General features: G+C 45.9%; 2 protein-coding genes across 5 annotated transcripts in view; one reads left to right on the top strand and one right to left on the bottom strand.

Moving 5' to 3' along the window:
* The window catches only part of LOC135384149 (endothelin-converting enzyme 1-like), a 45,793-nt gene extending 44,180 nt beyond the window's left edge, over positions 1–1,613 (top strand). For all 3 annotated transcript variants that reach the window (XM_064613371.1, XM_064613369.1, XM_064613370.1), the window contains exon 2: positions 519–1,613. In XM_064613371.1, coding sequence (XP_064469441.1) covers positions 585–1,550 — 966 coding nt within the window. In that variant the 5' untranslated portion in view covers positions 519–584 and the 3' untranslated portion in view covers positions 1,551–1,613. The remainder of the gene's footprint in view (positions 1–518) is intronic.
* Positions 1,614–13,333: 11,720 nt separating this feature from the next.
* LOC135384148 (phosphate-regulating neutral endopeptidase PHEX-like) lies at positions 13,334–16,226 on the bottom strand. 2 transcript variants are annotated; one of them, XM_064613368.1, is made up of 3 exons: positions 16,114–16,226; positions 14,141–15,558; positions 13,998–14,075 (listed from the first exon to the last, which is right to left on the bottom strand). In XM_064613368.1, exons 1-3 carry the CDS (start codon positions 16,141–16,143, stop codon positions 14,024–14,026), a joined length of 1,500 nt encoding a protein of 499 aa, XP_064469438.1. In that variant the 5' UTR covers positions 16,144–16,226; the 3' UTR covers positions 13,998–14,023. The 2 variants fall into 2 exon arrangements, with proteins under 2 accessions (XP_064469437.1, XP_064469438.1); XM_064613367.1 differs by having other exon boundaries at positions 13,334–15,558.
* Positions 16,227–24,091: the final 7,865 nt, after the last annotated feature.

Below are 24,091 nucleotides of genomic sequence, written 5' to 3'. Positions count from 1 at the left end.
TGTCATTGCAACAAAAATTGTAAAAACAGGATAAGTCAGGACTTATCCCCTTATTGCATACAGAGGTTCAATTATATGCGCGACATGGACTCAGAGTGCAATAACAATGGTATTTTGGTCATTTGCTACCTTTCATACAGTTGTACATAAATCCGGTTGAGCCAAGATAACGCCGATAGAGCCAATAAAGCGCCATTTCTTGGTTCTTCATTGGATTGATTGGGGCTCGTTAGGTCCAATGAAACCGTGATAGTCCCAATATCGGACCGATATTGCGTGCTGCCTAGGAAGCGATCGAGGCCTCGGCAAAAAGGCCTCGACGTGAATAGAAAACACACCGCTCGCTGATGATAGAGCACGATACACGCTGTAGGTCGTTGTACGCGACGTAACTGTTGAGCCCCGGAAAGGGCCGTCGAAACTCAGGGTAGGAGCTCTGAAAAGGTGTCGTAACTGTAACGAAGATCTCCAGAAGCAGAACGAATTCTAATCATCTGCTGTCGTTTCTCCACCCGCAGGGCCCAGGGCAGGGCAGCTCCACAACGATAAGTCTTCCGGCATTGATTTTAGCTATCGCCCTAAGCATGGCCGTGGCAGTCACCATCGGGGCTTTCCTCTACAGCAACAAGGGGCATGAGACGCCCAAGGAGAAGGGCAACACATCAGCTCCTGGGCATGTCTCCATGCCTAAATTCCCGATAAAGCCTTATGACGTCAGTGATGAAGACTACACGGACAATGACGTTGCGCCGGCAGAAAGCACATCCCCGACGTACAAGAAAGTTTGTAACACCGATGTAACACATTTTTGTGAAGAACTCCCCGACTTAAGCGGCTCCTTTGTTCGGGACGTTCCGAGCATTGAAGAATTTCTGACTGAGAGATACTGGAAAGGTGCAGAGAACGATTACGGGGATTATTTCTACCAAGTAGAGTCTGCTTTAGATACATATCAGGCGAACAGTTTTTACGTCCCCCCAGCAAGCTTTGTCCAAATCAGTATCCCGTTTCTATTGTCACCCTATTTTAACTTGGGAGGTCCACCTGAGGTGAACCATGTCTCACTAGGATACACCGTGGCGCACGAGATGATGCATGGCTTCGATATAAATGGCCGAAGGTACGACGTCAAAGGGGACATCGCGCCCTGGTTTACGAAAAAGAGCACGGAGGAGTTCAAGATTCTAGACCGCTGTTATCTGGAATACGTTAACGAAGATCCAGGTTACGGGAATTATACTCTGCAAAAGACGGAATACCAGGCAGACATACTTTCTAATGAATCCCTCCTCAGGGCATACCTAAGGGCCGCTAAAAAATCCAAGGTCCATCTCGGCAATGTGAAAGTCCTGACCAGCGACCAGATCATCTACGTCGCTATAGCTGTCTTCTCTGGTGCGAAGATGTTTCCCGTACAGCCTTTTGCAGCTCATCCGCCGAAAGATCAAAGGTGCGACCTTCCTCTCACGAACTTTGCGCATTCCAGCAAAACCTTCACCTGCCGTGACGGTTCGCCGATGAATCCGCCGCAAAAATGTTACTTTTGGTAGTTCCGGCATCTAAGAATGAGCTGATTGACGCAGAGGAAATGCAGTAAACGAAATCCGAACAACTGTTTCACTTGTTTCTTTTTCGATTTCCGGGATTATCGATTTATTATTATTTCGATTATCGATTTATTATTATTTCGATTTCCGGGACCGACTTCCCGTCAGATCGGGCAATATGCACCTGGATTAGGCTAATTTTCCTGTAATTGTCCAAAAGAGCGAAAGAGAGAGAGGGAAAAAGAAAGTCCACTGCACGCACTGCGGGAAAAATACTCGATCAATGCCATTTATCTGTTGGAATGAAAATATCACTTTTGTTCGTTCCTGTATGAGAATAAGCGCAACGAAGCAGAGGAACTTTGAAATATACGAAAAATGTCAAAATATACGGAAAAAAAAGTACATCCTATACAGGGTGTTGGTATGTGAGGTCTCCGGACTAAATGTGAACCAGTGCACGATTCGAAGGACTTTCTTTCTTGCAAGCATCTGTCTCATACCGGCTACAACTCGCGACTGTGTGGGTGAGTGGCGGGGTAGACCAAGCGGGGCTGAACAAGGGTACGTGCTGAGCGGCCGCCCGGAGTCAACTGGGGCTTCGTTCTTTTTCCATCATTGCCACCGAGGGTGTGACAGGAAACGAAGGTTCTCACCCGTCCCTCTACGTCCTTACGGCCAAACGTCCTGGCCAAACGTATTTTGCTGTCAGAAGCTTCTGACAAGCGCAGACACCAGGGTGGGCCAGACTATGAGCAGCGTCCAAGATCTTCCCGCGGAGTGCGACAGGAATAAGTAGACGGTTTGCGCCAGTGGCTGTGCCATAAAGTAAAGACACCGTCGCCAACGGTATGGGAACAAGACGAAGCGTAATCGAACTCTGCGGAGCAGCTTGCAGTTGGCGTATCTCGGAATCATCCAGTCGAGCTACGGCGGTGTTCCCGTGACTTATCGGGCAAGGCGCGGCGATGTTGCCGATTCGAGGTAGAGCATCCGCAGTGCTGTTATCGACACCATGCACATGCCGGATATCGGTTGTCAACTCCGAAATGTAGACGACGTGCCGAGTTTCCCCATGGCAGATAGTCATTTCGGTTGTTGCGGAACACGCATGCAACCCCAAAAACACACTGTCATCCCAGGGATATCCTAAGAACATCATCCACGGACAGGGATGACATCCCGATGAGGGTCAAATGTGATTCTCAAATCCTCCTCATCGTGTCGATGTGGCACTATTTATGGCATACTAAGAATGTCCTCAGATCTTCCTTGAGAACAATTTCAGGACACAGCGATGACACTTCAGGGACGAATCCTAGTTTTACTTTATTGCATCTTATTTTTGCTTCCGCGTGCTTTGATACTGATTCCATACATCTTGGTAAACCGCCACAATAAAGTCTGGCTGCTCGTTTCTAGTGCAATCCAGAACAATGAGCACAGCGGTTTAAAAAGAAAGCAGACAGGTATAACAAGAAGGAAAAAAAATCATGCCAAGGGCAGCCAAGAGCACTATGCCCGAGAAACCCACTCCGAAAGGTACTAGCACTACTTTCCGAAAGCGAAAACAGATACTATTTATTGCTTATACATGACGGTAATGGTAATGGTTTATTTATAGAGTAGCAAGCCAGCTCAGGCTAGGCTGACATCTCTCACCTCATACAAAAAAAAAATGGTACTGTGATGTTACACGTAAGCTAGTTTGTCTGCGCAAGCGGGAGAGTCGGCGAGAGTGAACACTCAGGCGCCTCTAGTGTGCGAATCGCTAATTTCAGAACGGAGAGTCGTAACGTCACAGGAGCCGCCCTTCTGGATTTTCGCCCAGCAAGAGGCGACTCTCCCGACTCTCGAGTCGCTCGAGTTCAATAAACGAACGCGCTCAACATGGAAAGGGACAGGAACAAGAAGCGTACTCGGCTCTGTCTTTAATCTTACGTATTTCTGACAGACCGCGCGAATTGCTATAGTGAAAACATGCATACTGCATTAGAAACACACATTATTCGCACCTTCGATTAAATTATTTTTGTTCATCTTCGTAGTTTGCCCCTCAACAACCACACTCGCATGTGTATCATGAAGGGCGCAGGGTTGCTAACACAGATTTCGTATTTTTCCCCGCCTTCGCTACCATTTATATTTACCCTGGAACCAGTTTGCATCGTGTCTTCGCGTTTATTGTATTGCACCTGAAAATTACAGGCCTTCTGGAAGGCGAAGCTGTAGCTTATTATGGGTACACAGTGCCATGCCTAGCACATGCCGAATCTGAAGTGTTCTTTTCTATTTTTTTTTTCTCGTTTCCATCAAGAGATTGCGGTGGTCCCAGACAAAAAGCTGCCATGACGCAGCTTGAAAACACGTGGGGACCGCGACGTCAATAGCAGTGCTGACACATACCAAGCAAAGGAAAAGAACTGGCATTCACATACACGACACTTCAGCAACAACGAAATAAGCACATCTGGCATGATTACGAGCATCAATAAATTCAAAGATAAACAATCTTGCAGAAAGCACCACAATAACAGAGACAGTAACAGCTTTGCCACATACCAAACAAAGGAAAAGAACTGGCATTCACATAGCGACACCTCAGCAACAACGAAAGAAGCACACCTGGCATGATTACGAGCATCAATAAATTCAAAGAACGACACTCTTGCAGAAAGCACCACAAGTTATCACTGGATATACGTTGGGCAGAGTGGGACCTCTGTTGCGTTTATCATACACGCGAGATAGCACTGTTGTCTTCTGATGGCTGGGTAATATTTACAATGGTCCACACAAAACCAGTCGCGGCAGAAGCTGCCAAGGTTGTCTGTTCCCTAGGCTTCAGAAGTTCTTCTGGCGATTGGGGTACGCCGCCATGTCCCTCCTGCACGAGAAATATAATGAGCATAAAAACGCCTGCGTAAAGTGTGTGCAATGTTATGTACAGTGCGTTACCCCATAAAAGCCGTCCTGGCATGCCCTGCATGTCAGATAGAGCGCCGTGCTGTCTACATACGAGGGGTGTTCAAGTCAAACCGGGACTTTTCATTTTTCGCAAATGTAAAGTCATGACCTTCTCTCGCACAGTGTCTTCAGGGCATGCGTTTACATATCTTCTGGGGCGTTATGAAATAGAACGTGTTTCCTCTTACAAGTACCTTGGCCTTCATCTGTCTTGTAATTTGTCATGGTCAGAACACTTATCTCATATCATTGCTAGCGCCAACCGATCTCTAGGATTCATACGTCGCAATCTTCGCTTGAGCCCACTATCAGTAAAAAAACTTGCTTATTCCACTCTTATAAGGCCTAAGCTTGAGTACGCCTCTCCAATATGGGATCCATACCAAGTCACATATGCGCATGCTTTCGAAGCAGTACAGAATCGAGCTGTCCGCTTCATTTATAGCGAGTTCAGTTCCCAGAATAGTATATCCAGCATGAAAACCCAGCTTCCTATCATTAATGTCAGCAGGCGTCGAATAGTTTCCAGTCTGTGCCTATTTCATAAGATTTTTCATAACCACATGTTACACTCTGAGCTATTGTTGAGAGCGTCATTTATTTCTCCCAGGGTGGATCATTTCTACAAGGTAGGGATGGCTCACTGCAACCACGATTTCTTTTTCTACTCATTTTGCCCTCGGGCGGCTAAGGCCTGGAATGCTCTTCCTCAGCCCATTGTTGATCTCCGTGACCCTCAGGATTTTAAAGCTGCAATAAGCCGATTTGTTGATGGCTAGTTGCCCTTGTGTATCTTGTATGACGAATTTCCTCAGTGTACCACAAAGAACGAGAGCGCAAGTGTTATCTGTATTATTGTTACCAAGTTAATATTTTTATAATCTTTGTGTGTTGACCATTACAATTCATGTCACGCTCTGCTTGCTCCTTTTCTTTACTTGCGCTCGCTCATGATCTCAGTTGTCTCGCGACGTAAACACCCAATTATTATCTTTACTTGCGCACCTGTGGTGCCGTTTCCTCCTCCGTTATGTTGTACCCTTTGGGTCTTTAACGTATGACCAAATAAAATATTTAAAAAAAATTAAAAAATGAACTTACAGGCGAGAAATTAGTTTCATTTTTCAACGTAATCTCCAGCTGCACTAATACACTTATCTCTTCGTTTCACGAGGGCTTGGACGCTGGCAGCGTAGAAATCCTTACCGGCGCGTAGCAGCCATGATCGGGCCGCATTCTTGACCTCGTCGTCGCAGGTAAAATGGCGGCCCCCAAGGAACGCCTTCAGTAGGCCGAAGAGATGGAAATCGCTGGGGGCGAGGTCTGGACTGTAAGGGGGATGTGGCAGCAACTCCCAGCCAAGTTCCTGTAAGGAGCGTGTCGTGAGATGCGCGGTATGCGGGCGTGCATTGTCCTGTAGGGGAAGGACTCCTTTGGTGATGAGGCCCGGCTGCTTTTGCTTCAGTGCCTTATGCACATCCATGAGAACCGAACAGTAATATTAACTATTGATAGTGGTACCACTGGGCAGAAAATCAACATGAACAACGCCAGCCTTGTCCCAGAAAACCGTGGTCATTACCTTACCCGCAGACAGGATGCTTCGGAACTTCTTGGGAGCTGGCGAGCCCGGATGCTTCCATTGTTTTGATGCGCGTTTAGACCCACAAGTGAAATGGTGCACCCACGTTTCATCGCACGTGATGATCCGGTCAAGGAACGGCTGTCCTTCAGTGTCGAAACGGTACCTTAGCTCTTGGGGGATTTCCAGTCTTCTCTAACGGTCAAACACGGAGCTGCCTCGGGACCCAACGGGCACTAACTTTCCGAAACTGGAGGTGTTCATGCGTTCCCACAGAAAGGTCTGTCTTTCGAGCCAGTTCGAGACATGTTATCCGTTGTTCCTTGAGGATCAGGCGTTCCACAAGTTGGATGTTCTCAGGAACTCTGACACTGGGCTCTGAGCCGCCCCGGCCGGGATCGTCTTGCACTGATATACGGCCGTCTCGGAACCGTTTGCACCATTCAAACGCTTTGCTGTGGCCAAGTGTATCGTGACCATACTGAGCCTGAAGTCTTCTGTAACTTTGAGATGACTTTACGCCTTCATTCGCGAGAAACTTTATGACAATTTGCTGTTCAATGTGCGCGCTCACCTCGTTGTCGACCATCTTGTCCAGCACGTGTCTTCTGTTTTGTACAAACTTTGGAACACCACGTGGTGAACGCGGAGGCCTGTCGCGTGTGAAAATGACGAAAAAGAAGTAGCGCGAGCCATTTGTACACTCAGGAGACAGAAAGTTCCGGCTTGACTTGAACACCCCTCGTATAAGGCTCTGTTACGACATTGAATTCCGATATATTTCAAAGCGAGTGAGCATCGTAGTACAAAATTATAACCCAATAGAAATTCCGTGTAGAACACAATCAAAATGGCGGAGACACATTCTCCTGACGCACAACCATGGAGGAAGGGAAGGGCAGAACTGAATGTTAACGTAACTTACGGCAGAAGACCTTCTCACGCTGCAGCGCTAGAGTGAGGAAGGTACAAGCACTGCCTGTACACTTTTTTCGAGCGTTCCACATAGCCACGAACAATTCCAAATATGCTATTCCAACACTTGAGCAACGGCAAGCCAGATGGCACGTAATCTATGCTAGCACTGGCGGAGGCAGTAGCCACTCGGAGTACAGGGATTGATATTCCAGCTCACTTAGAAAACCGAGAAATGCTACCGCCAAAGGCATTACTGAGGCTTCCTGTCTCGTTCTTTCACATAAAGTGGAGCCAAAACTGTTATGTAGTGTGTGCACAACACAGGAGGAGGACAACACATGGAGTGTGTTGTGGTGTCCAAAACTGCTCGGGACGCGAAAGGTACTCGGGCCATCATTTGTTTCACGGTTTCAATGAAAAATTCTATGATGAAGGTGAGCAGCTTGTCGTGAAGGTTTCACGTAACCCGCCCAGTGGTACATTTGAAAATATTATTCCAAAAGCCGGGAAGGCACCCAAGCAGCAGCACAATGTACTGAACGTTGAGACAAGTTGACTCTCCCAGCTGCTGCCACAGTGGTGCTCTAGAGGATGTGGAGCGCATTCTTCTTCATTGCCCCCCCCCCCCACCAACCTTCCCGAACCGCACTCTCCGAGTCTCTTAGTCAGCTGGACTCTCGCCCATTCTCCCTATCAAAATTGCTTGGTCCCTGACCCAATCCAACCCAGCTACGATCTGGGCTCAAAGCTCTTTTGACATTTCTGGACACCATCGGACTTCGATCGTTATTGTGAAGGGGCTCATTATTTCATTCCCCACATCACCACCAGCAATGGGGTAGAGTATCGCCTCTAGCGATGAACCTCTCCACTCACCACCATCTCAAAATAAAGTTGTTGTTGTTGTTGTTGAACGTCGAGTGCAAAGGTACGGTGCACTCAACGGCACGGTGCAACGGCGACGGTACGGTGCAACGGGGGTGCATGGACGGTACGCTTAAGCTTCACGAGTCCGTTCAAGGGCTTCCACTTGCCCGCCGTCCACCCCTACTGCGCTCGACTTAGATTGTCCCGCTTGGAGACCTATTCAGGCGGCAATGTGCCCGGACGTACAGATCAGCCTACTTATCCACCAAGGTATCCAAACCTCCGTCGGAGCTTTATGGTTGGCCGTCGCCTGCTCATGAGGTCTCTATAACTCACAGTAGATCTGGATTCGCGAAAATCAGTAGCTCTCATGACAGTTCCGGGCGTTCCACCCCGGCTCCTCAATCTCAGTTATTCCCAGATAAGATGTATCTTGGGTACCGTGAAATAAAATTTTAAAAAAAATGAAATGAGATCAAATATATCGAGAGGCGTGGCAACCAGTGACTGACTCCTCCTGCGCCTGCAACTCGCCCGGCATCAGCGGTTTCGGCAGACGTGTACGGTGGCCACAGCCGGGCGCATAGCGGTGGGACAATAATGATCTTTTGGCTTGTTTCCTCACTAGTGCGGGTGTACACAGAGAGGGAAGGAGCGGGAGATATTATCCGCATGGTATATTTAGCGGAAGAGAGAGAGAGGAAAAGAACGAAATAAATATGAAAGGCATGACCGCAGGTCCTCACGTAGCAACGGGCCAAAAGAAGCGTTCTGCTAGTGCGACTTACCTGCTGATCGTTCATCGTTCCGCTGTCGTGGACAAGTGCAGATGAATGCAACCCTAGAATTAGCGGGACAACGCAAGCGGAGGCGACGTGTTTCATCTTCAAATAGGTGTTGAACATTCGTACTCTTGTCGTCGTTCTGCGAGACGCCTGGTAGAAGGTACGCGCTTATATGCCCGCTTCCTCGAAATGGCCTCAGTGCAGGGAAAATTGACTTCCGTTCAAGGGATGCTGACGTCTTGACTAAATAAGGGCTAGGGCAGACTCACGATGTGTCTGCACGGGCTCGAAAATATACACGACGTCTCAGCGAACGTGCTGTATATGCCTTACAGCGCAAACAATCATATACACTGGCCATGCACGCGAAGGCAGCAAGTAGACATAACATTCAGAATACTGAATCTGCACATCCGTACACAGTTACACGGTATCACTGTAAACTTTTTCACACCTTTAAAGGTGTGCGCTATGAACATTCAACCTGGTTGCGTAACATTGCATCTCCAGGATGATATTTTACAAAATTTGGAAAGCATTACTAAAGATCAAGTGTCAGTGCAAATCTTGCTTTCATTGTGTCTTGGATATCGTAGGTACGAGCTAATGCATATATGCATCGCTATCGATAATCGAGCACGCGCAAGTGTCTACAATACTGTTGAATAATGTTGAGATGTTGCAAGACTGAATTTTTGGAGGACAGACAACACTCGAGTAAAGAAAATTTGTGCGAAACCGCGCTCCATTATGATGTTACCAAAATTACACCTAAAAAGGCGTGCGCCATGCACGTTGTTACACCATTAAAGGTGTGAAAAGATTTAGAGTGGTATCACTGCGAATCCCTTGAATCTCTTCGACAGGCGATTCAAGAAGGCTCTGCATCATTACGTGTTTCGCGATATACGGGGTGTCGCAGAAAACCTGTCATTGCATTATAATTTGAAAAAATAAAAATAAAATAAAAAAACTACACCATCTAGAATCAAGCGGTCAACGGCATTTGTTCTAACTGGGTTTTCGGCAACCCCTGAATGTGAATGTCATGTAAAGTAAGCTTAATCTTGTAAGCTTTTTGAGAAAAGCTCGGAAATTCGCAGAGCAATGGTATCCTTGTTTACATCACCAATGTGAAGAGCGCCCGGAATTTACCAAAACCGATGACGGGTGGGGAAGGGGGGGAATATGTTTATTAAGACAAAGAGAACGGAAAGGTTAGCCAGGCAAAGAGCCGGGCAGCTGATGACAGGGATATTGAGGAACAATAGCCGAACGTTATGTTGTGCTATTTTTTTCCCGAGCTCCTCAGTATCCGTGTCAATTATAATTAATTTGAGTAAATTCGGCACGTTCAACACATTGGTGGGGTAATAAAATTGCCCTTTAGTTGGCAAATTCCCGAGTTAAGTACATAATTGAACTTGCATTACACCACATTCACATCAGAAGGTGGCGAGAACCTACTAAGAACAAATGCCTTGGTCCGTGTGATCCTTGATGGTGTAGCCCTCTTTATTATAATGCAGTGACACGTTTTCTGGGACACCGTGAATTAATAATAGCGTTATGAGCGTCAATAGGAAGATAAAGGAAAATGTAGCTTGGAATCTTGATAGAAATTCTTAAAGATATAGTAGTGAACAGGGGACCCGCCGGTCATTACGCCATGAAGACTTTAATGGGATGAAACCAGCATGATCTTCCCGCCTGGCCCGCGCGCAGCAACAAGCGCCCGGCGACTATCATCTGCGAGCCGCCGCAGTCTCCTCCGTGACTATTATTTCGCAATGCAAAGAATAGACAGGCGTTCAAAAAAATTTTATTCAACTAATTCGACGAACTTACGATTACAGGTCCTCGATATGTGCGACAACGCGCATTATTCTACACTCTTAAAAACGAGTTTCACCACATAGCACGCTCCTAGCCAACCAACATTCCGAATGACAACGTTCTCGTCCCTGATTTGTTGAAAACGTGGGGCGGAGCCTATTTTGTGACACTTATGCTGTTCATAATTGTCACAAAAAAGGTGTACGCTTCCCGTTTTCAGCAAATCATGGAAGATAACGCTATCATTCGAGATGATTGTTGGCTATAGGCGCGTGCTATGAGGTGAAGTTCATTTTTAAGAGTGTACTTGAGGCACAACCAACATCGAGTAGCCTTTATGTACACTCTTAAAAATGAACTTCACCGCATAGCACGCCCCTGGCCAACCACCATCTCGAATGATATCGTTATCTGCCCTGATTTGTTGAAAACGAGAGGCGTACGCCTTTTTGTGACACTTATGCTGTTCATAATTGTCACAAAAAAGGCGTACGCCTCCCGAGCAGAGGCGCGTCGTCGTCGTCTTCCACGGGCCGCCACAAGTTTTATATACGACTTTGGGTGCCCTTCACTTAGCTAGCATTATTGCTTGGTTATGAAGTTATAATTATTTCTTTTAAAAGATGTCGAAATTGTAAACCTTGCTTTAAACTGATGTTTTAAACATTTATGCACTGCTTTTATTAAATAACATATTTATTTTTAACTACTAGTTGCATTCTAACCAATGTTCTCTCCTTCACAGCTGCGTCGACGTACCCAAGGAATGGGTGCAGAACCTGCGCAGTGCCCACAAACTTGGATCACCGCAGCACCTCGGACAAATAAAAGCATATGTGTTACATGCGATTTTTAAGGGTATTCATATAGTATATAATCCCTTGCATTCACTGTTGCAGCTCTAACCCACCTCTACATTATACACCCTCAGGAATTAAAACTTGTCAGGGAACTGTCATCAACCAACGAGATTTGGCCGAGGCAGACCACTATGAGGGACGACACCAACAACTGTGATCATTGCTTCAGTTAACAGGCACGCGTTTTTATATTGTTTCCGTCATTGGCCATAAACATGATGAGGAAAAGTGCTTTAACTTTTCATTTTCACATTTTAGTTTTCGTTTATTTGATGACTCGAGTGCAGTTTTCAGGTACACTGATATTACTGCGGCTGAGTGTGTCGACGCCTTTACACCATAGTGGGATACAGGGCAACGAGATGGCGCAACGACCACAGCAGTGGCAAGAGAGACATGAGCTGTATTTGGTAGCTAGATATACGGCATCGCGTGGGTATTCTAATTTGTAACCATTCTAGTATTGCGCTGTTTTTGAGTTTAGTAGCGGGAAGTGGTATTCCGTTTTGATAATTTTTTTTCTCTCCCCTAGAGTTTCCTTTTCCGCATACACTCTGACAAAAAAGGGAGTACAGTGAACCCTCGTTATTATGACAATGCTCGTTCCCTAAAATTTTCGTCATAATCCGGAATTGTCATATTAACGGGGGGGATTTGCAGAGGTTTCACTTCATTGTTCCCCAGGAGTATGGTCGTAAAGTGCGTATGTCAGATTATCGAGGGTCATATTAACGAGGGTTCACTGTAACTGCTCACTTTTACTCCCCCTTCCCTATAAGTTACTCCATTTAATTTCTGCTACTCGCCACATTCGAAATTTACTCCGTTGCCCAGAATTCTTGTTCCATCCTCTTACTCCATCTTGCTGTGTTACTCCCCACACTTACTCCTTTGCCTAGAGTTCTTACTCCCCCTATAAGTTGGCTGCTCCATTTTGTTCCTATTACCCTCCCCGCTTGGAAATTCTTCCATGCACTATATTCCCACTCCCCTGTAGTCCGACTCTAAACTGCTTACTCCGTCCAGACAATGCGTAACACCCCCTGTGATTGCGGAGACACTTTGCTTCAAGTTTTCCAGGGGCTCCGCAAGTATCTTTTTCAGGGGTAGCAAGCTCTGTCTCGGGTGAGAGTGGGGCCTGATACAAGCAATTAATTAGTACTTTGGCCTGATATCAATTTAATTTATAAATGAACACAGATGTAATGAGGGAAATTTGCAGAAACCAGTCCGCAAACATTGCCGAAACGTAAGCCAAAGGCTCTGCATGGCATGACAGTTACATCCCCATAGGGCATTTTATCAACACCTCTGGTTGGCATTACTGCTGTTCCATTTCATAGCATTAATGAGGATCCATGGGGTAGTGTGGGCAGGGCAGGGCAGGACATTTGATGCCTCAACATTTGCCTGCGTATTTGATGCCTACACCCTGATGCCTACGCCTGCTAAAACTTCAGGGCAACTCAATTCTTTTTTTACAAACGTTTGTTGGTGACGTGATGAATGTTTTGAGTGACAATAACTCCCTTTAGTGCAGCAAGGTACGGGACCGTTGACCTCGGTTCAAATGTTGATCGGCGTTGGTGAAACTGGGCCTGCGACATACTTACACAGCCGTGGATTCGATTTCCGCCACCATCAGTCGCTGAGTCATCAACAGCAGTGCTTGAGACCACTGCTTAGACGTTGGTCAGGCTTCGAGGCCATCTTACTTCTAATTCTGGACTCTTAAATTTGCGTATCATTTATCTCGTATGCGCCGTTGTACTCTGCAGAGAGGCCTGCTGGAGCGCCTAACGTAAATTTGTTTTGTAGCCTCTGCTCTACCCATATTGTGTAGATATGCGTCAATTACGGATACTTCTCCATGCATGTCCTGCAAACCCATGCCAGTTCCCCAGTTCTCCATGAAGAGAGTTCACACATTGTCCCGTCTGTACCGAACCACAGAACTCAAAAGGCGTGTACTCAAAAGGCGTATACTTTAGAGGACTTTATTTGAGGCAACAGTTTAAGTGACACTTCTAAAAGAAGTGGCACTTTCTGGACGGATTCATGGGTGCGTCACGGCGACATGAAAACGCTTCACTAAAGTGTTCAGAGTTCATGAGTGGTACGTTGCACCTTTCGTCCAAATCGGGATGGGTTAGGTCTTTTCCAGGAGCAGGAACACCGCACCACTGAAGGCACCAGGCTATATAGAACAACTGGTCGCTTGTTAGCTGCTTCACGTTTCCCAGAGTAACCTTCGAAATATTAGACGCTTTCTTGTAGGCCCTTGTAAGTGATTCCATGGCCATTGTGTCCGCGAGGTATTCTCCTGGATACTGAAGAAAGGCCCTCGCTCTTGGCGCTCGATCAATTTGGTCTGAATGACACGCTTGCAGGCTTTTAAACGCTTGCATACTTTGCGTCGTAAACAACATGGTAAAGTCACCATAACCACTAAAATAAACACCTCTGGTGTCGAAGCCGTGCATCATTTCGTGCGTTATTATGTGACCCACGGCACCGTAATTCAGTTCTGGAGGACCGCCGTAGGTGAACATTGGACGAGACAGCGTGGCTGCGGGCACAAAGATCACGTTTAACATCGGGAAGTTCGCGGCATTCACCATGAAAATCGGCATCGTAGTTGTGAACTGGTAAAGAGACAAATTAAAGGAATTTGGGTTCCCAAATGCGGACTCCCAGAGACGTTGAGCTTTTCCTGCGAAAGCATCAAGAATATTCTTTATGTACACACCCTCCAAGTCAGGAACGTATCTCAAGTACCTGTCGAACTCTTGCGGTGAAATCATATCGTAGTGATACCCTATTAGTCTGATCATACGTGACAATTTCTCCAGCGCTCGTTTCTTAGTGACATCGTCCAGCCACCTTGACTTCGTGAATGACACCTGGACTTCTTTACCGATTTCGGTCATCATTGCCTTTACAGCGTCCACTCTTGACTTGTTAACGACTTCCAGCAACACTTTAGCTCCGCCAACCGTGGGGAATACGGAAAGAATATCATATAAACATCGTTGCCTGGTGTAATTCAGGTCATTTCTATAGTTCTTCAATCCAGCTGAATCATACAAGCTATATGTTAACATCCAGGCCAACGCTGTTTCAACGGTCTCATTGGCGATTTGAGCATTGCTTCCAAAAAGATCGTGGAAAAGCATAGCGGCGCCGACGGTAGTACTTAATTTGATCTGGTTAATGTCACCGCGAATGTACTTTGCTATTGCGTGGGTCCACCTCCTCGCAAGCGTCTGATCATTTTCGACAAAGCCGAGTTCAGCCACAGGGATAATAAGCCCGCTCACATTCATCGCACCACTCAGGTTAAAAACACCGTCTTCAGCATCTAAGACGGAGTTAACGGTAGCGTCGTCAATATCTTTGAGGGCAAATACGGCCTTCAAAACGGTTTCCACAAACTCCTTCCGCTCCGCAGAAGTGTTTCCTTGAATCGTCCGTTGCGTAACCATGTGTGGCCTCACTTCTACGAGAACTTCATTGCTGCTGCGATGTGGGAACGTGTGTATGTCGTACATCAACGGCCAATCTGTAAAACAGAATTCCAGCTGCTTGGTCATCGGGTCGAAATCTAAACCCTCGGTCAGTGCCATTCGATGCCCCTTCAGAAGGTTCTCTATATATCTTCTATTCGCATCGAAGGCTTGGTCACTGGTATTCATGCAGGACTGGTACGTTGCGATTACTTTCTGGTATGCAGATTGTCTTTGGGGTTGAGTGTGTCCGTTTATTAGCCAATGCTCAATGTCCGATATTAATTTGATAGTGGCATGAGCCAACATGCTCTGGCCAGGTTTATCTTTGAAGGCACTCACGGCACCTTTGCAGACGTAGCTGAAGAAGTTGCTGCAGGGATCCAGCGATTTGTCAACAGTTGTGCCAATGAACCACCGCATGTAGTGACAGTCTTCAGTGTCGCACACTCTTTTCGTGACCTGGTCTCTCTTGCCCCTGTCCGCCGTTGTTTCTGATGGTGCTGAATTTGTTGGCGTCGTCATTCGTGGCTTTTGCAAGTCATCATCGCTTGACGTTGCTTCTATCCCTGATTTCCAATCGTAAAGCACAATACCGACACAAACTGCAATGAGCAGGCAAATTACCACGAATGCTGCTCCCACAATGAGTCGCAAGGTCTTGACTGTACCTTGCACTTCCTCGAACTCCTAATCCCAATAATAGAAAAACTTACCGTCAAAAAGGCCACTGCAAATGTTGGAGGTATCAGTACACAACGCCAATCCCACGGACAGGGATTTTCTGTGGGGTATATTCCAGACATTCAACTCATCAGCTATTTCTATAGCGCACCAGGCATAAGGTTAAGACTGACACTATAGGCTGCAGCATAGTAGTCAATCAGAGGAATAGTAGTCAATGAGAGAAATAGCAGTCTAGCTCCGATATCGGGAATATTGGATTATCTTAACGGAAAGTCACACTTCGGTGGTCTGTTCGGTATGACCACTGGGTTCGCCGAACGTGTTTATACTCAGCGTAAAAGAATCTCCCATTCAATCATAGAATGCATGAACTACAAAGCGCTCTTTGTATGACCGTAATGTGAATGGCAAGGGGCGTAGCACACGACTCCTATATCACCACCACAATATTGTGATTTATCTGAGCAAGGGCTGGCTTTTGGATTTATCTGAGCAAGGGCTGGCTTTTGGATTTATCGGAGCAAGGGCTGGCTTTTGGATTACTGCTGCTGACCTTACCGTTTGTTGGTCGCTCAATGTCGAAGTCATTTTGGAGAGGCGGCCTGGGTGATGCGGTTTCGAGCGAAGAGTTAACCACGGTGGTCGGGACAACGGTCGTGTTCTCGCTTCTGTGTTCTTCTTCGTCTTCCGTCCGGCGGTTGTCTCCACGAGCACACAAGCATCTTCGGCAGCTTCTTCACCTTCGTTCCATGGTTACAACACGGTTACACACGGTGGTTACAACATTTTAATCTGTACTTTTTGATTTCAAATACGTGTAGAGTAATTTACTTGCTTCTTTAATGGCTTTTTTTTCCTTCATTATAATTCACTGGCTTGCACTGTGGCATTGGGGAGTCTCAGTCACCCTCCCAGGTGTATATCGCTCGCTGAGCGATCCCTGGTTTGCCAATTCCGAACGATGTGCAGCTACCCACAGCTGACGAGCCTCAAACACGGCGAAACACGTGTCCTCTGGTGCTGCCGCATCGTTCCATGAGTATCTGTTTCTCTGCGTGCAGCCATAGAAACCATCTTAATCTGTAATTTTTAATTTCAAATACGTCTAGTGTAATTTACTTGTTTCTTTAGTGGCTTTTTTCCCCTTCATTATAATTCACTGGCTTGCACTGTGGCATTGAGGAGTCTCAGTCACCCTCCTCAGTGTATATCGCTCGCTGAGCGACCCCTGGTTTGCCAATTCCGAACGATGCGCAGCTACCCAGAGCTGACGAGCCGCAAACACGGCGAAACACGTGTCCTCTGGTGCTGTCGCATCGTTCCGTGACTATCTGTTTCTCTGCGTTCAGCCATAGAAGTCATCTTCATCTGTATTTTTTAATTTCAAATACATCTAGTGTAATTTACTTGTTCCTTTAGTGGCTTTTTCGCCTTCATTAAGATTCACTGGCTTGCATTGAGGAGTCTCAGTCACTCTCATAAGTGTATATCGCTCGCTGAGCGAGCCCTGGTTTGCCAATTCCGAACGATGCGCAGCTACCCAGAGCTGACGAGCCGCAAACACGGCGAAACACTTGTCCTCTGGTGCTGTCGCATCGTTCCATGAGTATCTGTTTCTCTGCGTTCAGCCATCGAAGCCATCTTAATCTGTAATTTTAATTTCAAATACGTCTAGTGTAATTTACTTGTTTCTTTAGTGGCTTTTTTCTCCTTCATTATAATTCACTGGCTTGCACTGTGGCATTGAGGAGTCTCAGTCACCCTCCTAGGTGTATATCGCTCGCTGAGCGACCCCAGGTTTGCCAATTCCGAACGATGCGCAGCTACCCAGAGCTGACGAGCCGCGAACACGGCGAAACACGCGTCCTCTGGTGCTGTCGCATCGTTCCGTGACTATCTGTTTCTCTGCGTTCAGCCATAGAAGTCATCTTCATCTGTATTTTTTAATTTCAAATACATCTAGTGTAATTTACTTGTTCCTTTAGTGGCTTTTTCGCCTTCATTAAGATTCACTGGCTTGCATTGAGGAGTCTCAGTCACTCTCATAAGTGTATATCGCTCGCTGAGCGACCCCTGGTTTGCCAATTCCGAACGATGCGCAGCTACCCAGAGCTGACGAGCCGCAAACACGGCGAAACACGTGTCCTCTGGTGCTGTCGCATCGTTCCGTGACTATCTGTTTCTCTGCGTTCAGCCATAGAAGTCATCTTCATCTGTATTTTTTAATTTCAAATACATCTAGTGTAATTTACTTGTTCCTTTAGTGGCTTTTTCGCCTTCATTAAGATTCACTGGCTTGCATTGAGGAGTCTCAGTCACTCTCATAAGTGTATATCGCTCGCTGAGCGAGCCCTGGTTTGCCAATTCCGAACGATGCGCAGCTACCCAGAGCTGACGAGCCGCAAACACGGCGAAACACTTGTCCTCTGGTGCTGTCGCATCGTTCCATGAGTATCTGTTTCTCTGCGTTCAGCCATCGAAGCCATCTTAATCTGTAATTTTAATTTCAAATACGTCTAGTGTAATTTACTTGTTTCTTTAGTGGCTTTTTTCTCCTTCATTATAATTCACTGGCTTGCACTGTGGCATTGAGGAGTCTCAGTCACCCTCCTAGGTGTATATCGCTCGCTGAGCGACCCCAGGTTTGCCAATTCCGAACGATGCGCAGCTACCCAGAGCTGACGAGCCGCGAACACGGCGAAACACGCGTCCTCTGGTGCTGTCGCATCGTTCCGTGACTATCTGTTTCTCTGCGTTCAGCCATAGAAGTCATCTTCATCTGTATTTTTTAATTTCAAATACATCTAGTGTAATTTACTTGTTCCTTTAGTGGCTTTTTCGCCTTCATTAAGATTCACTGGCTTGCATTGAGGAGTCTCAGTCACTCTCATAAGTGTATATCGCTCGCTGAGCGACCCCTGGTTTGCCAATTCCGAACGATGCGCAGCTACCCAGAGCTGACGAGCCGCAAACACGGCGAAACACGTGTCCTCTGGTGCTGTCGCATCGTTCCGTGACTATCTGTTTCTCTGCGTTCAGCCATAGAAGTCATCTTCATCTGTATTTTTTAATTTCAAATACATCTAGTGTAATTTACTTGTTCCTTTAGTGGCTTTTTCGCCTTCATTAAGATTCACTGGCTTGCATTGAGGAGTCTCAGTCACTCTCATAAGTGTATATCGCTCGCTGAGCGACCCCTGGTTTGCCAATTCCGAACGATGCGCAGCTACCCAGAGCTGACGAGCCGCAAACACGGCGAAACACTTGTCCTCTGGTGCTGTCGCATCGTTCCATGAGTATCTGTTTCTCTGCGTTCAGCCATCGAAGCCATCTTAATCTGTAATTTTAATTTCAAATACGTCTAGTGTAATTTACTTGTTTCTTTAGTGGCTTTTTTCTCCTTCATTATAATTCACTGGCTTGCACTGTGGCATTGAGGAGTCTCAGTCACCCTCCTAGGTGTATATCGCTCGCTGAGCGACCCCAGGTTTGCCAATTCCGAACGATGCGCAGCTACCCAGAGCTGACGAGCCGCGAACACGGCGAAACACGTGTCTTCTGGTGCTGTCGCATCGTTCCATGAGTATATATATATACAGGGTGTTTCAAAAAACGTGTCATTCGGACTTTATAAAAAAACGGGGCGACGGAAAAACAAGGGGTAAACGGCGCTTGTGTGGCAAATTAATATGCCATCTTGCAAAAATATTTTCGTTTGATTTTAATTAAAATAAATTGAATTTCTTTAATTGAACTCCAAAATTTCCCAAGTCAACCTAGCGGGGGGGTTTCTTCTTTTTTTTTTTTTTTTTACAGAATTAGAGAGCTCGTAGTGAGATCCAGCAAGAAGTCCGCTCGATATTGCAAACAGAACTGCACAAAAAAAGTCCCGAAATTGAGGCTCAAAGTTTCGGGTATTCAACGGCGCACCAAATCAGTCGCAAAGATGTGCGGAGGGCAGGACATGCTCCTGCCCCCAGGAAGCTAGAGCAGTTTATCGCCGGACCGGCGTGCAGCACAAGACGCGCTGATAACAAGGCGGGTGACATTCCACCATACGTTGATAAGCGGCAAACAAAAATGATTCCGCCTCTTTTTTCCCGCCTTGTTTTTTTTTTTTTTTTTTTCGACCTTCTATCTTTCATGGGGGCAGGAGCATGTCCTCCTCTCCACTAATCTTTGCGTCTGATTTGGTGCGCCGTTGAATACCCGAAAATTTGAAGCCTCAATTTCGGGACTTTTTTGGGCAGTTCCCTTTGCAATATCGGGCGGATTTCTTGGTGGATCTGACTAAGTCCGCTACGGGCTCTCTAATTCTGTAAAAAAAATTAAAAAAAAACGCTAGGTTGACTTGGAAAATTTTGGAGTTCAATTAAAGCAATTCAATTTATTTTAATTAAAATCAAATGAAAATATTTTTGCAAGATGGCAAATTCAGTTGCCACACAAGTGCCGTTTATCCCGTATTTTTCCATCGCCCCGTTTTTTTATAAAGTCCGAATGACACGTTTTTTGAAACACCCTGTATGTATATGAGGAAAAGTTAGGGAACTTTATGCCTGTGTGACGCTGGATAAAACAGGAATTATTTCGAAGCCTGAATTTGTACCATGTGACTAGAACGTGTAAATACGCAGTCTGTCTGGGAACCGCTTTCAAGACTTTAATGAAAATTACTAACGAAAGCAGTTATTTTTCACGTGAAAACGTTTTCCTGAAACCATGCGGGCAACGATAAAAAAATAAAAAAAACGTGTTTCCTTTCAAGAACTGCGCAAGCTGTGAGTATGTAATGCGCTCGAACTAGAGCCCTGCACGGGTCGACTTTTTTTGGGACTGGCCCTGAAAACTGCATCGGGACTGCATCGAAAAATGGACCAAACCGGCCCGTGTACGGACCTTCACGTTGTTATGCTGCGTGGCCGGGCCCGGTGACTCAGAGAATAGAGTCCGGCCCGGTGACTTAGTGAGTCCCGGCCTAGTATTTTCAGCTGTGACGTATGCGTTTCTAGCGCTTATCAATCAAATTTATAAGTACATTTATAAGAACAGAAGGTGCTGCCATAAACATACCAGAATTGTCGGTTTAGCACCACAGCAGCACGAACGAAATTATATACAGAACGCATGCGGGCAAGCGCGTTATCGTCACACTACCAAGTTTTTGTGGAAGTAGAGGGCGCTGTCGACGAACTCCTTCACTCAATCCCTACCCCTCTCACGAAGCTTTGCGAACGTGATTCTGAAATACGTGAGGAGTCAGGAGCAGAGTTGTACGTAACGCGTTACTAGTAATTGCGTTACTAGTAATCAATTACTTTTCTCATTAATTTTTAACGTAATCAATTAATTTTTTGAGCAAGTAATTTTCCAAGTAATCTGATTACAATTTTCGGTAATCAATTACCGAGTAATCGATTATTTTTTTAACCTTCTTTCAACAATGGCAACCCTTTTCAGCAAACAAATCTGTAATAAACGCGTGTATGTGTTTTGTATGTTGCTTTCAAATGTATTTGCGAATTTCACTTACCATATACGTTGGTGTCTCATTTTAGAATTTGCAACAAGAGCTGCATAGTTGCATTCACTGCAGGCTTGTTGGCTTTTGCTATGGCCCACAATTTAAAAGTAACGGAAAAAAGTAACGCGTTACATTTCTAATCGGTAACGTATTACATTTTCGATGAAGTAATTTGTAACGGTAAAGAATTACTTTTCGCGCAGTACTAACAGTAATTGTAATCAATTACTTTTTTCGAGTAACGTGTACAACTCTGGTCAGGAGCAGTGTGAAGTGGCTTTGAGAATGTTATAGAGGGCCGAATCATACGCGTAATGCATTATCCTCTGCTTGTCCTTTGGAGCGCTTCGTGATACAACTTGTCTAAACTGCACCTTGCTTTATAGATGCTGTGGTACGATACCCTTCGGCCTTCTGTGCCTGGAAGCAAGTCACACGTGCCTTCTGCTATATACGCCACGTGTCCCCTGCCTCAGCGCCATCTACGAGCTACATGCCTTCATAAGCTCGTCTCGACCTGACACCGCTCTGCAGTCCTTTGGAGCGCTTCGTGATACAACTTGTTTAAGCTACACCTTGCTTTACAGGTACGTTATTGTTGTTTAAGTATCAGCTTTCTGTACGCTCCATTGGACTGCAGTTGTAATAGTCATGGCTAGCACATGCCTAGCGTGTATGAAGTCGGTGGCTACTGATGATAGTTCAATCATGTGTATATCTTGTGGTAATTATTATTATTATCACTCTGGGTCATGTAATAACCTCACGAAAGCAACTCTGAAAGCTTTTTGAGTGTGTGAAGGCGGGGTAGTTGGTGTACATTCATCGTGATAAAGCAGCACAAAGACGCGGACAAAGAAGGAAGACAGGACGACTGCTAACTCTCAACTGGCAGTTTTTACTAAACAAAGCATGTTTATATACACAAAAGAAAGGTCTGCTCCTAGTCACATGACACCATCGGGTTACACTGCAACGTGTTCCCGAGATAACTTATCTCCGCGGAGGAGAGGCTCAGTGACGGAGCGCTTACGCATTCATCATCGTCGTGTTTCGTAATAAAAAATGCCTCTACTATTTCCCTTGTTAGCTGCTCATTGTGTACTGATAGTACATCTGTTCGCGCGAGGTCCGGTTTGCACCCACAGTCCCGACAGTGCAAAGCGAGGTGCCGGGATGGTGTTTTCTTAATGGATGCCCCATGTTCTTGAAGTCTGACGTTAAGACATCTTCCGGTTTGCCCTATGTAAACGCGTCCGCACTGCAGTGGGATCCGGTAGACCACTCGTTGTTGGCATTCTACATGTGGGTTCCTATGTTGGATGGCACACCCTTGTTTCTTCTTCGGTCGGTTGACCTTGGCGCACAGGGAACTGAACTTGACGGGTGCTGACATGACGACGGGAACGCCATGCCTACTGGCGACGTTTTTTATATTGTGGGCTATGGCGTGAACGTAGGGGATACACACGGGTCGACCCGGGGGTCGCGGTCTCGCTGGCTTCGCGCTCCCTTTGATCTTCTTCAGCAATGTCTCGGCCACTTTTATTATCATCACCTCTGGGTAGCCACCCTTTCGTATCTTTGCTACCTGTGCGTGAAAACTGTCCGTAACACAGTGCTCGCATGACCTGGCAAGGGCTGAGTCTAGGGCGTTCTGAAAGCTTTGTCAAGCTCAGTACGTGACCAGTGGCTTTGCAATACGTGTTCTATGCACAGGAAAAGAGGTGGCAGAGGGGAAGACCAGTCTCACGTATCACCACAAATGCTGCTCTCTGCAATCCAAAGTAATGGCCAAAAGATGGCCGAGGTACTTGAAAGGATAACGAAAGTTGAACAAAGACTAGATAATATCGAGAGTAAATACAACGAAGTTTCAGAACGAATGAAAATGACCGATATGAAGATCGCAGAAGTAGAAACACGTTTGAAAGAAAAGGATGATAAGATCATATCACTGGAAAAGCTGTTAACTACAATGAACAGTATGGTCGCCGCTTCAACATTGAAATCCATGGTGTGCCGGCTTCTACTGGCGAAGATATCCTTGAGATACTTGACAACCTTGCAGCAAAAATCAGGGTGCCGCCGATCTCAAAGACTACTGTAGAAGCATATATCACAGGCTCCCAACAAAATCTACAAGTTAAGCACCAGCCATCTTAGTGCGGTTTAAAGAGAGGCGAGATGTTCTGCCTGGCTCAAAGCAAGAGTTGAAATGAGAAGAAAAAAAAAACTATCCAGGGAAGCGATGTATAAAGATGTGTTCATCTGTGAAAACCTGACCCGTCAAAACAAAGACATCCTGAGACTAACAAAGGAGCAAGCTAAAGAGCTCGGGTACATGTACACATATGGGTAAGAAATGGCCGTGTCTTTGCCAAAAAGAATGAGACAAGCCAACGTATCCGTGTAGACCATGAGAGCGATCTCAAACGGCTGTAGGGCGGACGATTCACTTCACTTTAGGCTTCTTCGTTACCCTCCCGATTTCCATTTTGTATTGACTTTCTTTAACTGACATAACGATATATGTCATTACTCAGTTGATTATTTTTGTAATGTTATTCAATCTTGTGGATTTGGTGCGGCGCACCTGAACATACGCAGTCTAAATAAACATTTTGACGACGTGAAAATGCTGCTCTCGTCATGGAATGTAAATATACTTGCATTATCCGAAACGTCGCTTAACGATCAGATTTCACACTTTTTTTTTAAATTGATGGGTACTCGGCTGCTTTTTGCAACAGGTTAGGGCGTGACCATGGGGGTGTTTCACTATATAAAATACTGCTTATCGTTCAAAAGGCGCCTCGATTTAACCATTGATCTGCCCTTGTGCGAAAGCCTGTTTGTTGAGTTGCTTGACTTCCCTGATGACGTTACATTTCCTTACAAAGGTACACTGTACCTGTACAAAGTATCTGCACTGAAAGCTGAACTCAACCTCTCGACCTTAGCACATCGTCGTACCATTTCAAAGCTGTCCCTCTTTCATCGATTCTTCCA

This window comes from Ornithodoros turicata, chromosome 2 (assembly GCF_037126465.1).
Source record: "Ornithodoros turicata isolate Travis chromosome 2, ASM3712646v1, whole genome shotgun sequence".
NCBI classification, from domain to species: domain Eukaryota; kingdom Metazoa; phylum Arthropoda; class Arachnida; order Ixodida; family Argasidae; genus Ornithodoros; species Ornithodoros turicata.
Note: the sequence above shows the minus strand (reverse complement) of the source record. Positions and strands in the feature narration are given on the sequence as shown.

What these genes read in the sequence shown, in the direction of transcription:
- LOC135384148 (XM_064613367.1), bottom strand. Translation starts at nt 16,143, where the DNA reads ATGACTTCGACATTGAGCGACCAACAAACG. An exon ending in CATTGAGCGACCAACAAACG is followed by an intron (nt 15,559 to 16,113) that starts GTAAGGTCAGCA and finishes TATTGGGATTAG; the next exon opens with GAGTTCGAGGAAGTGCAAGG.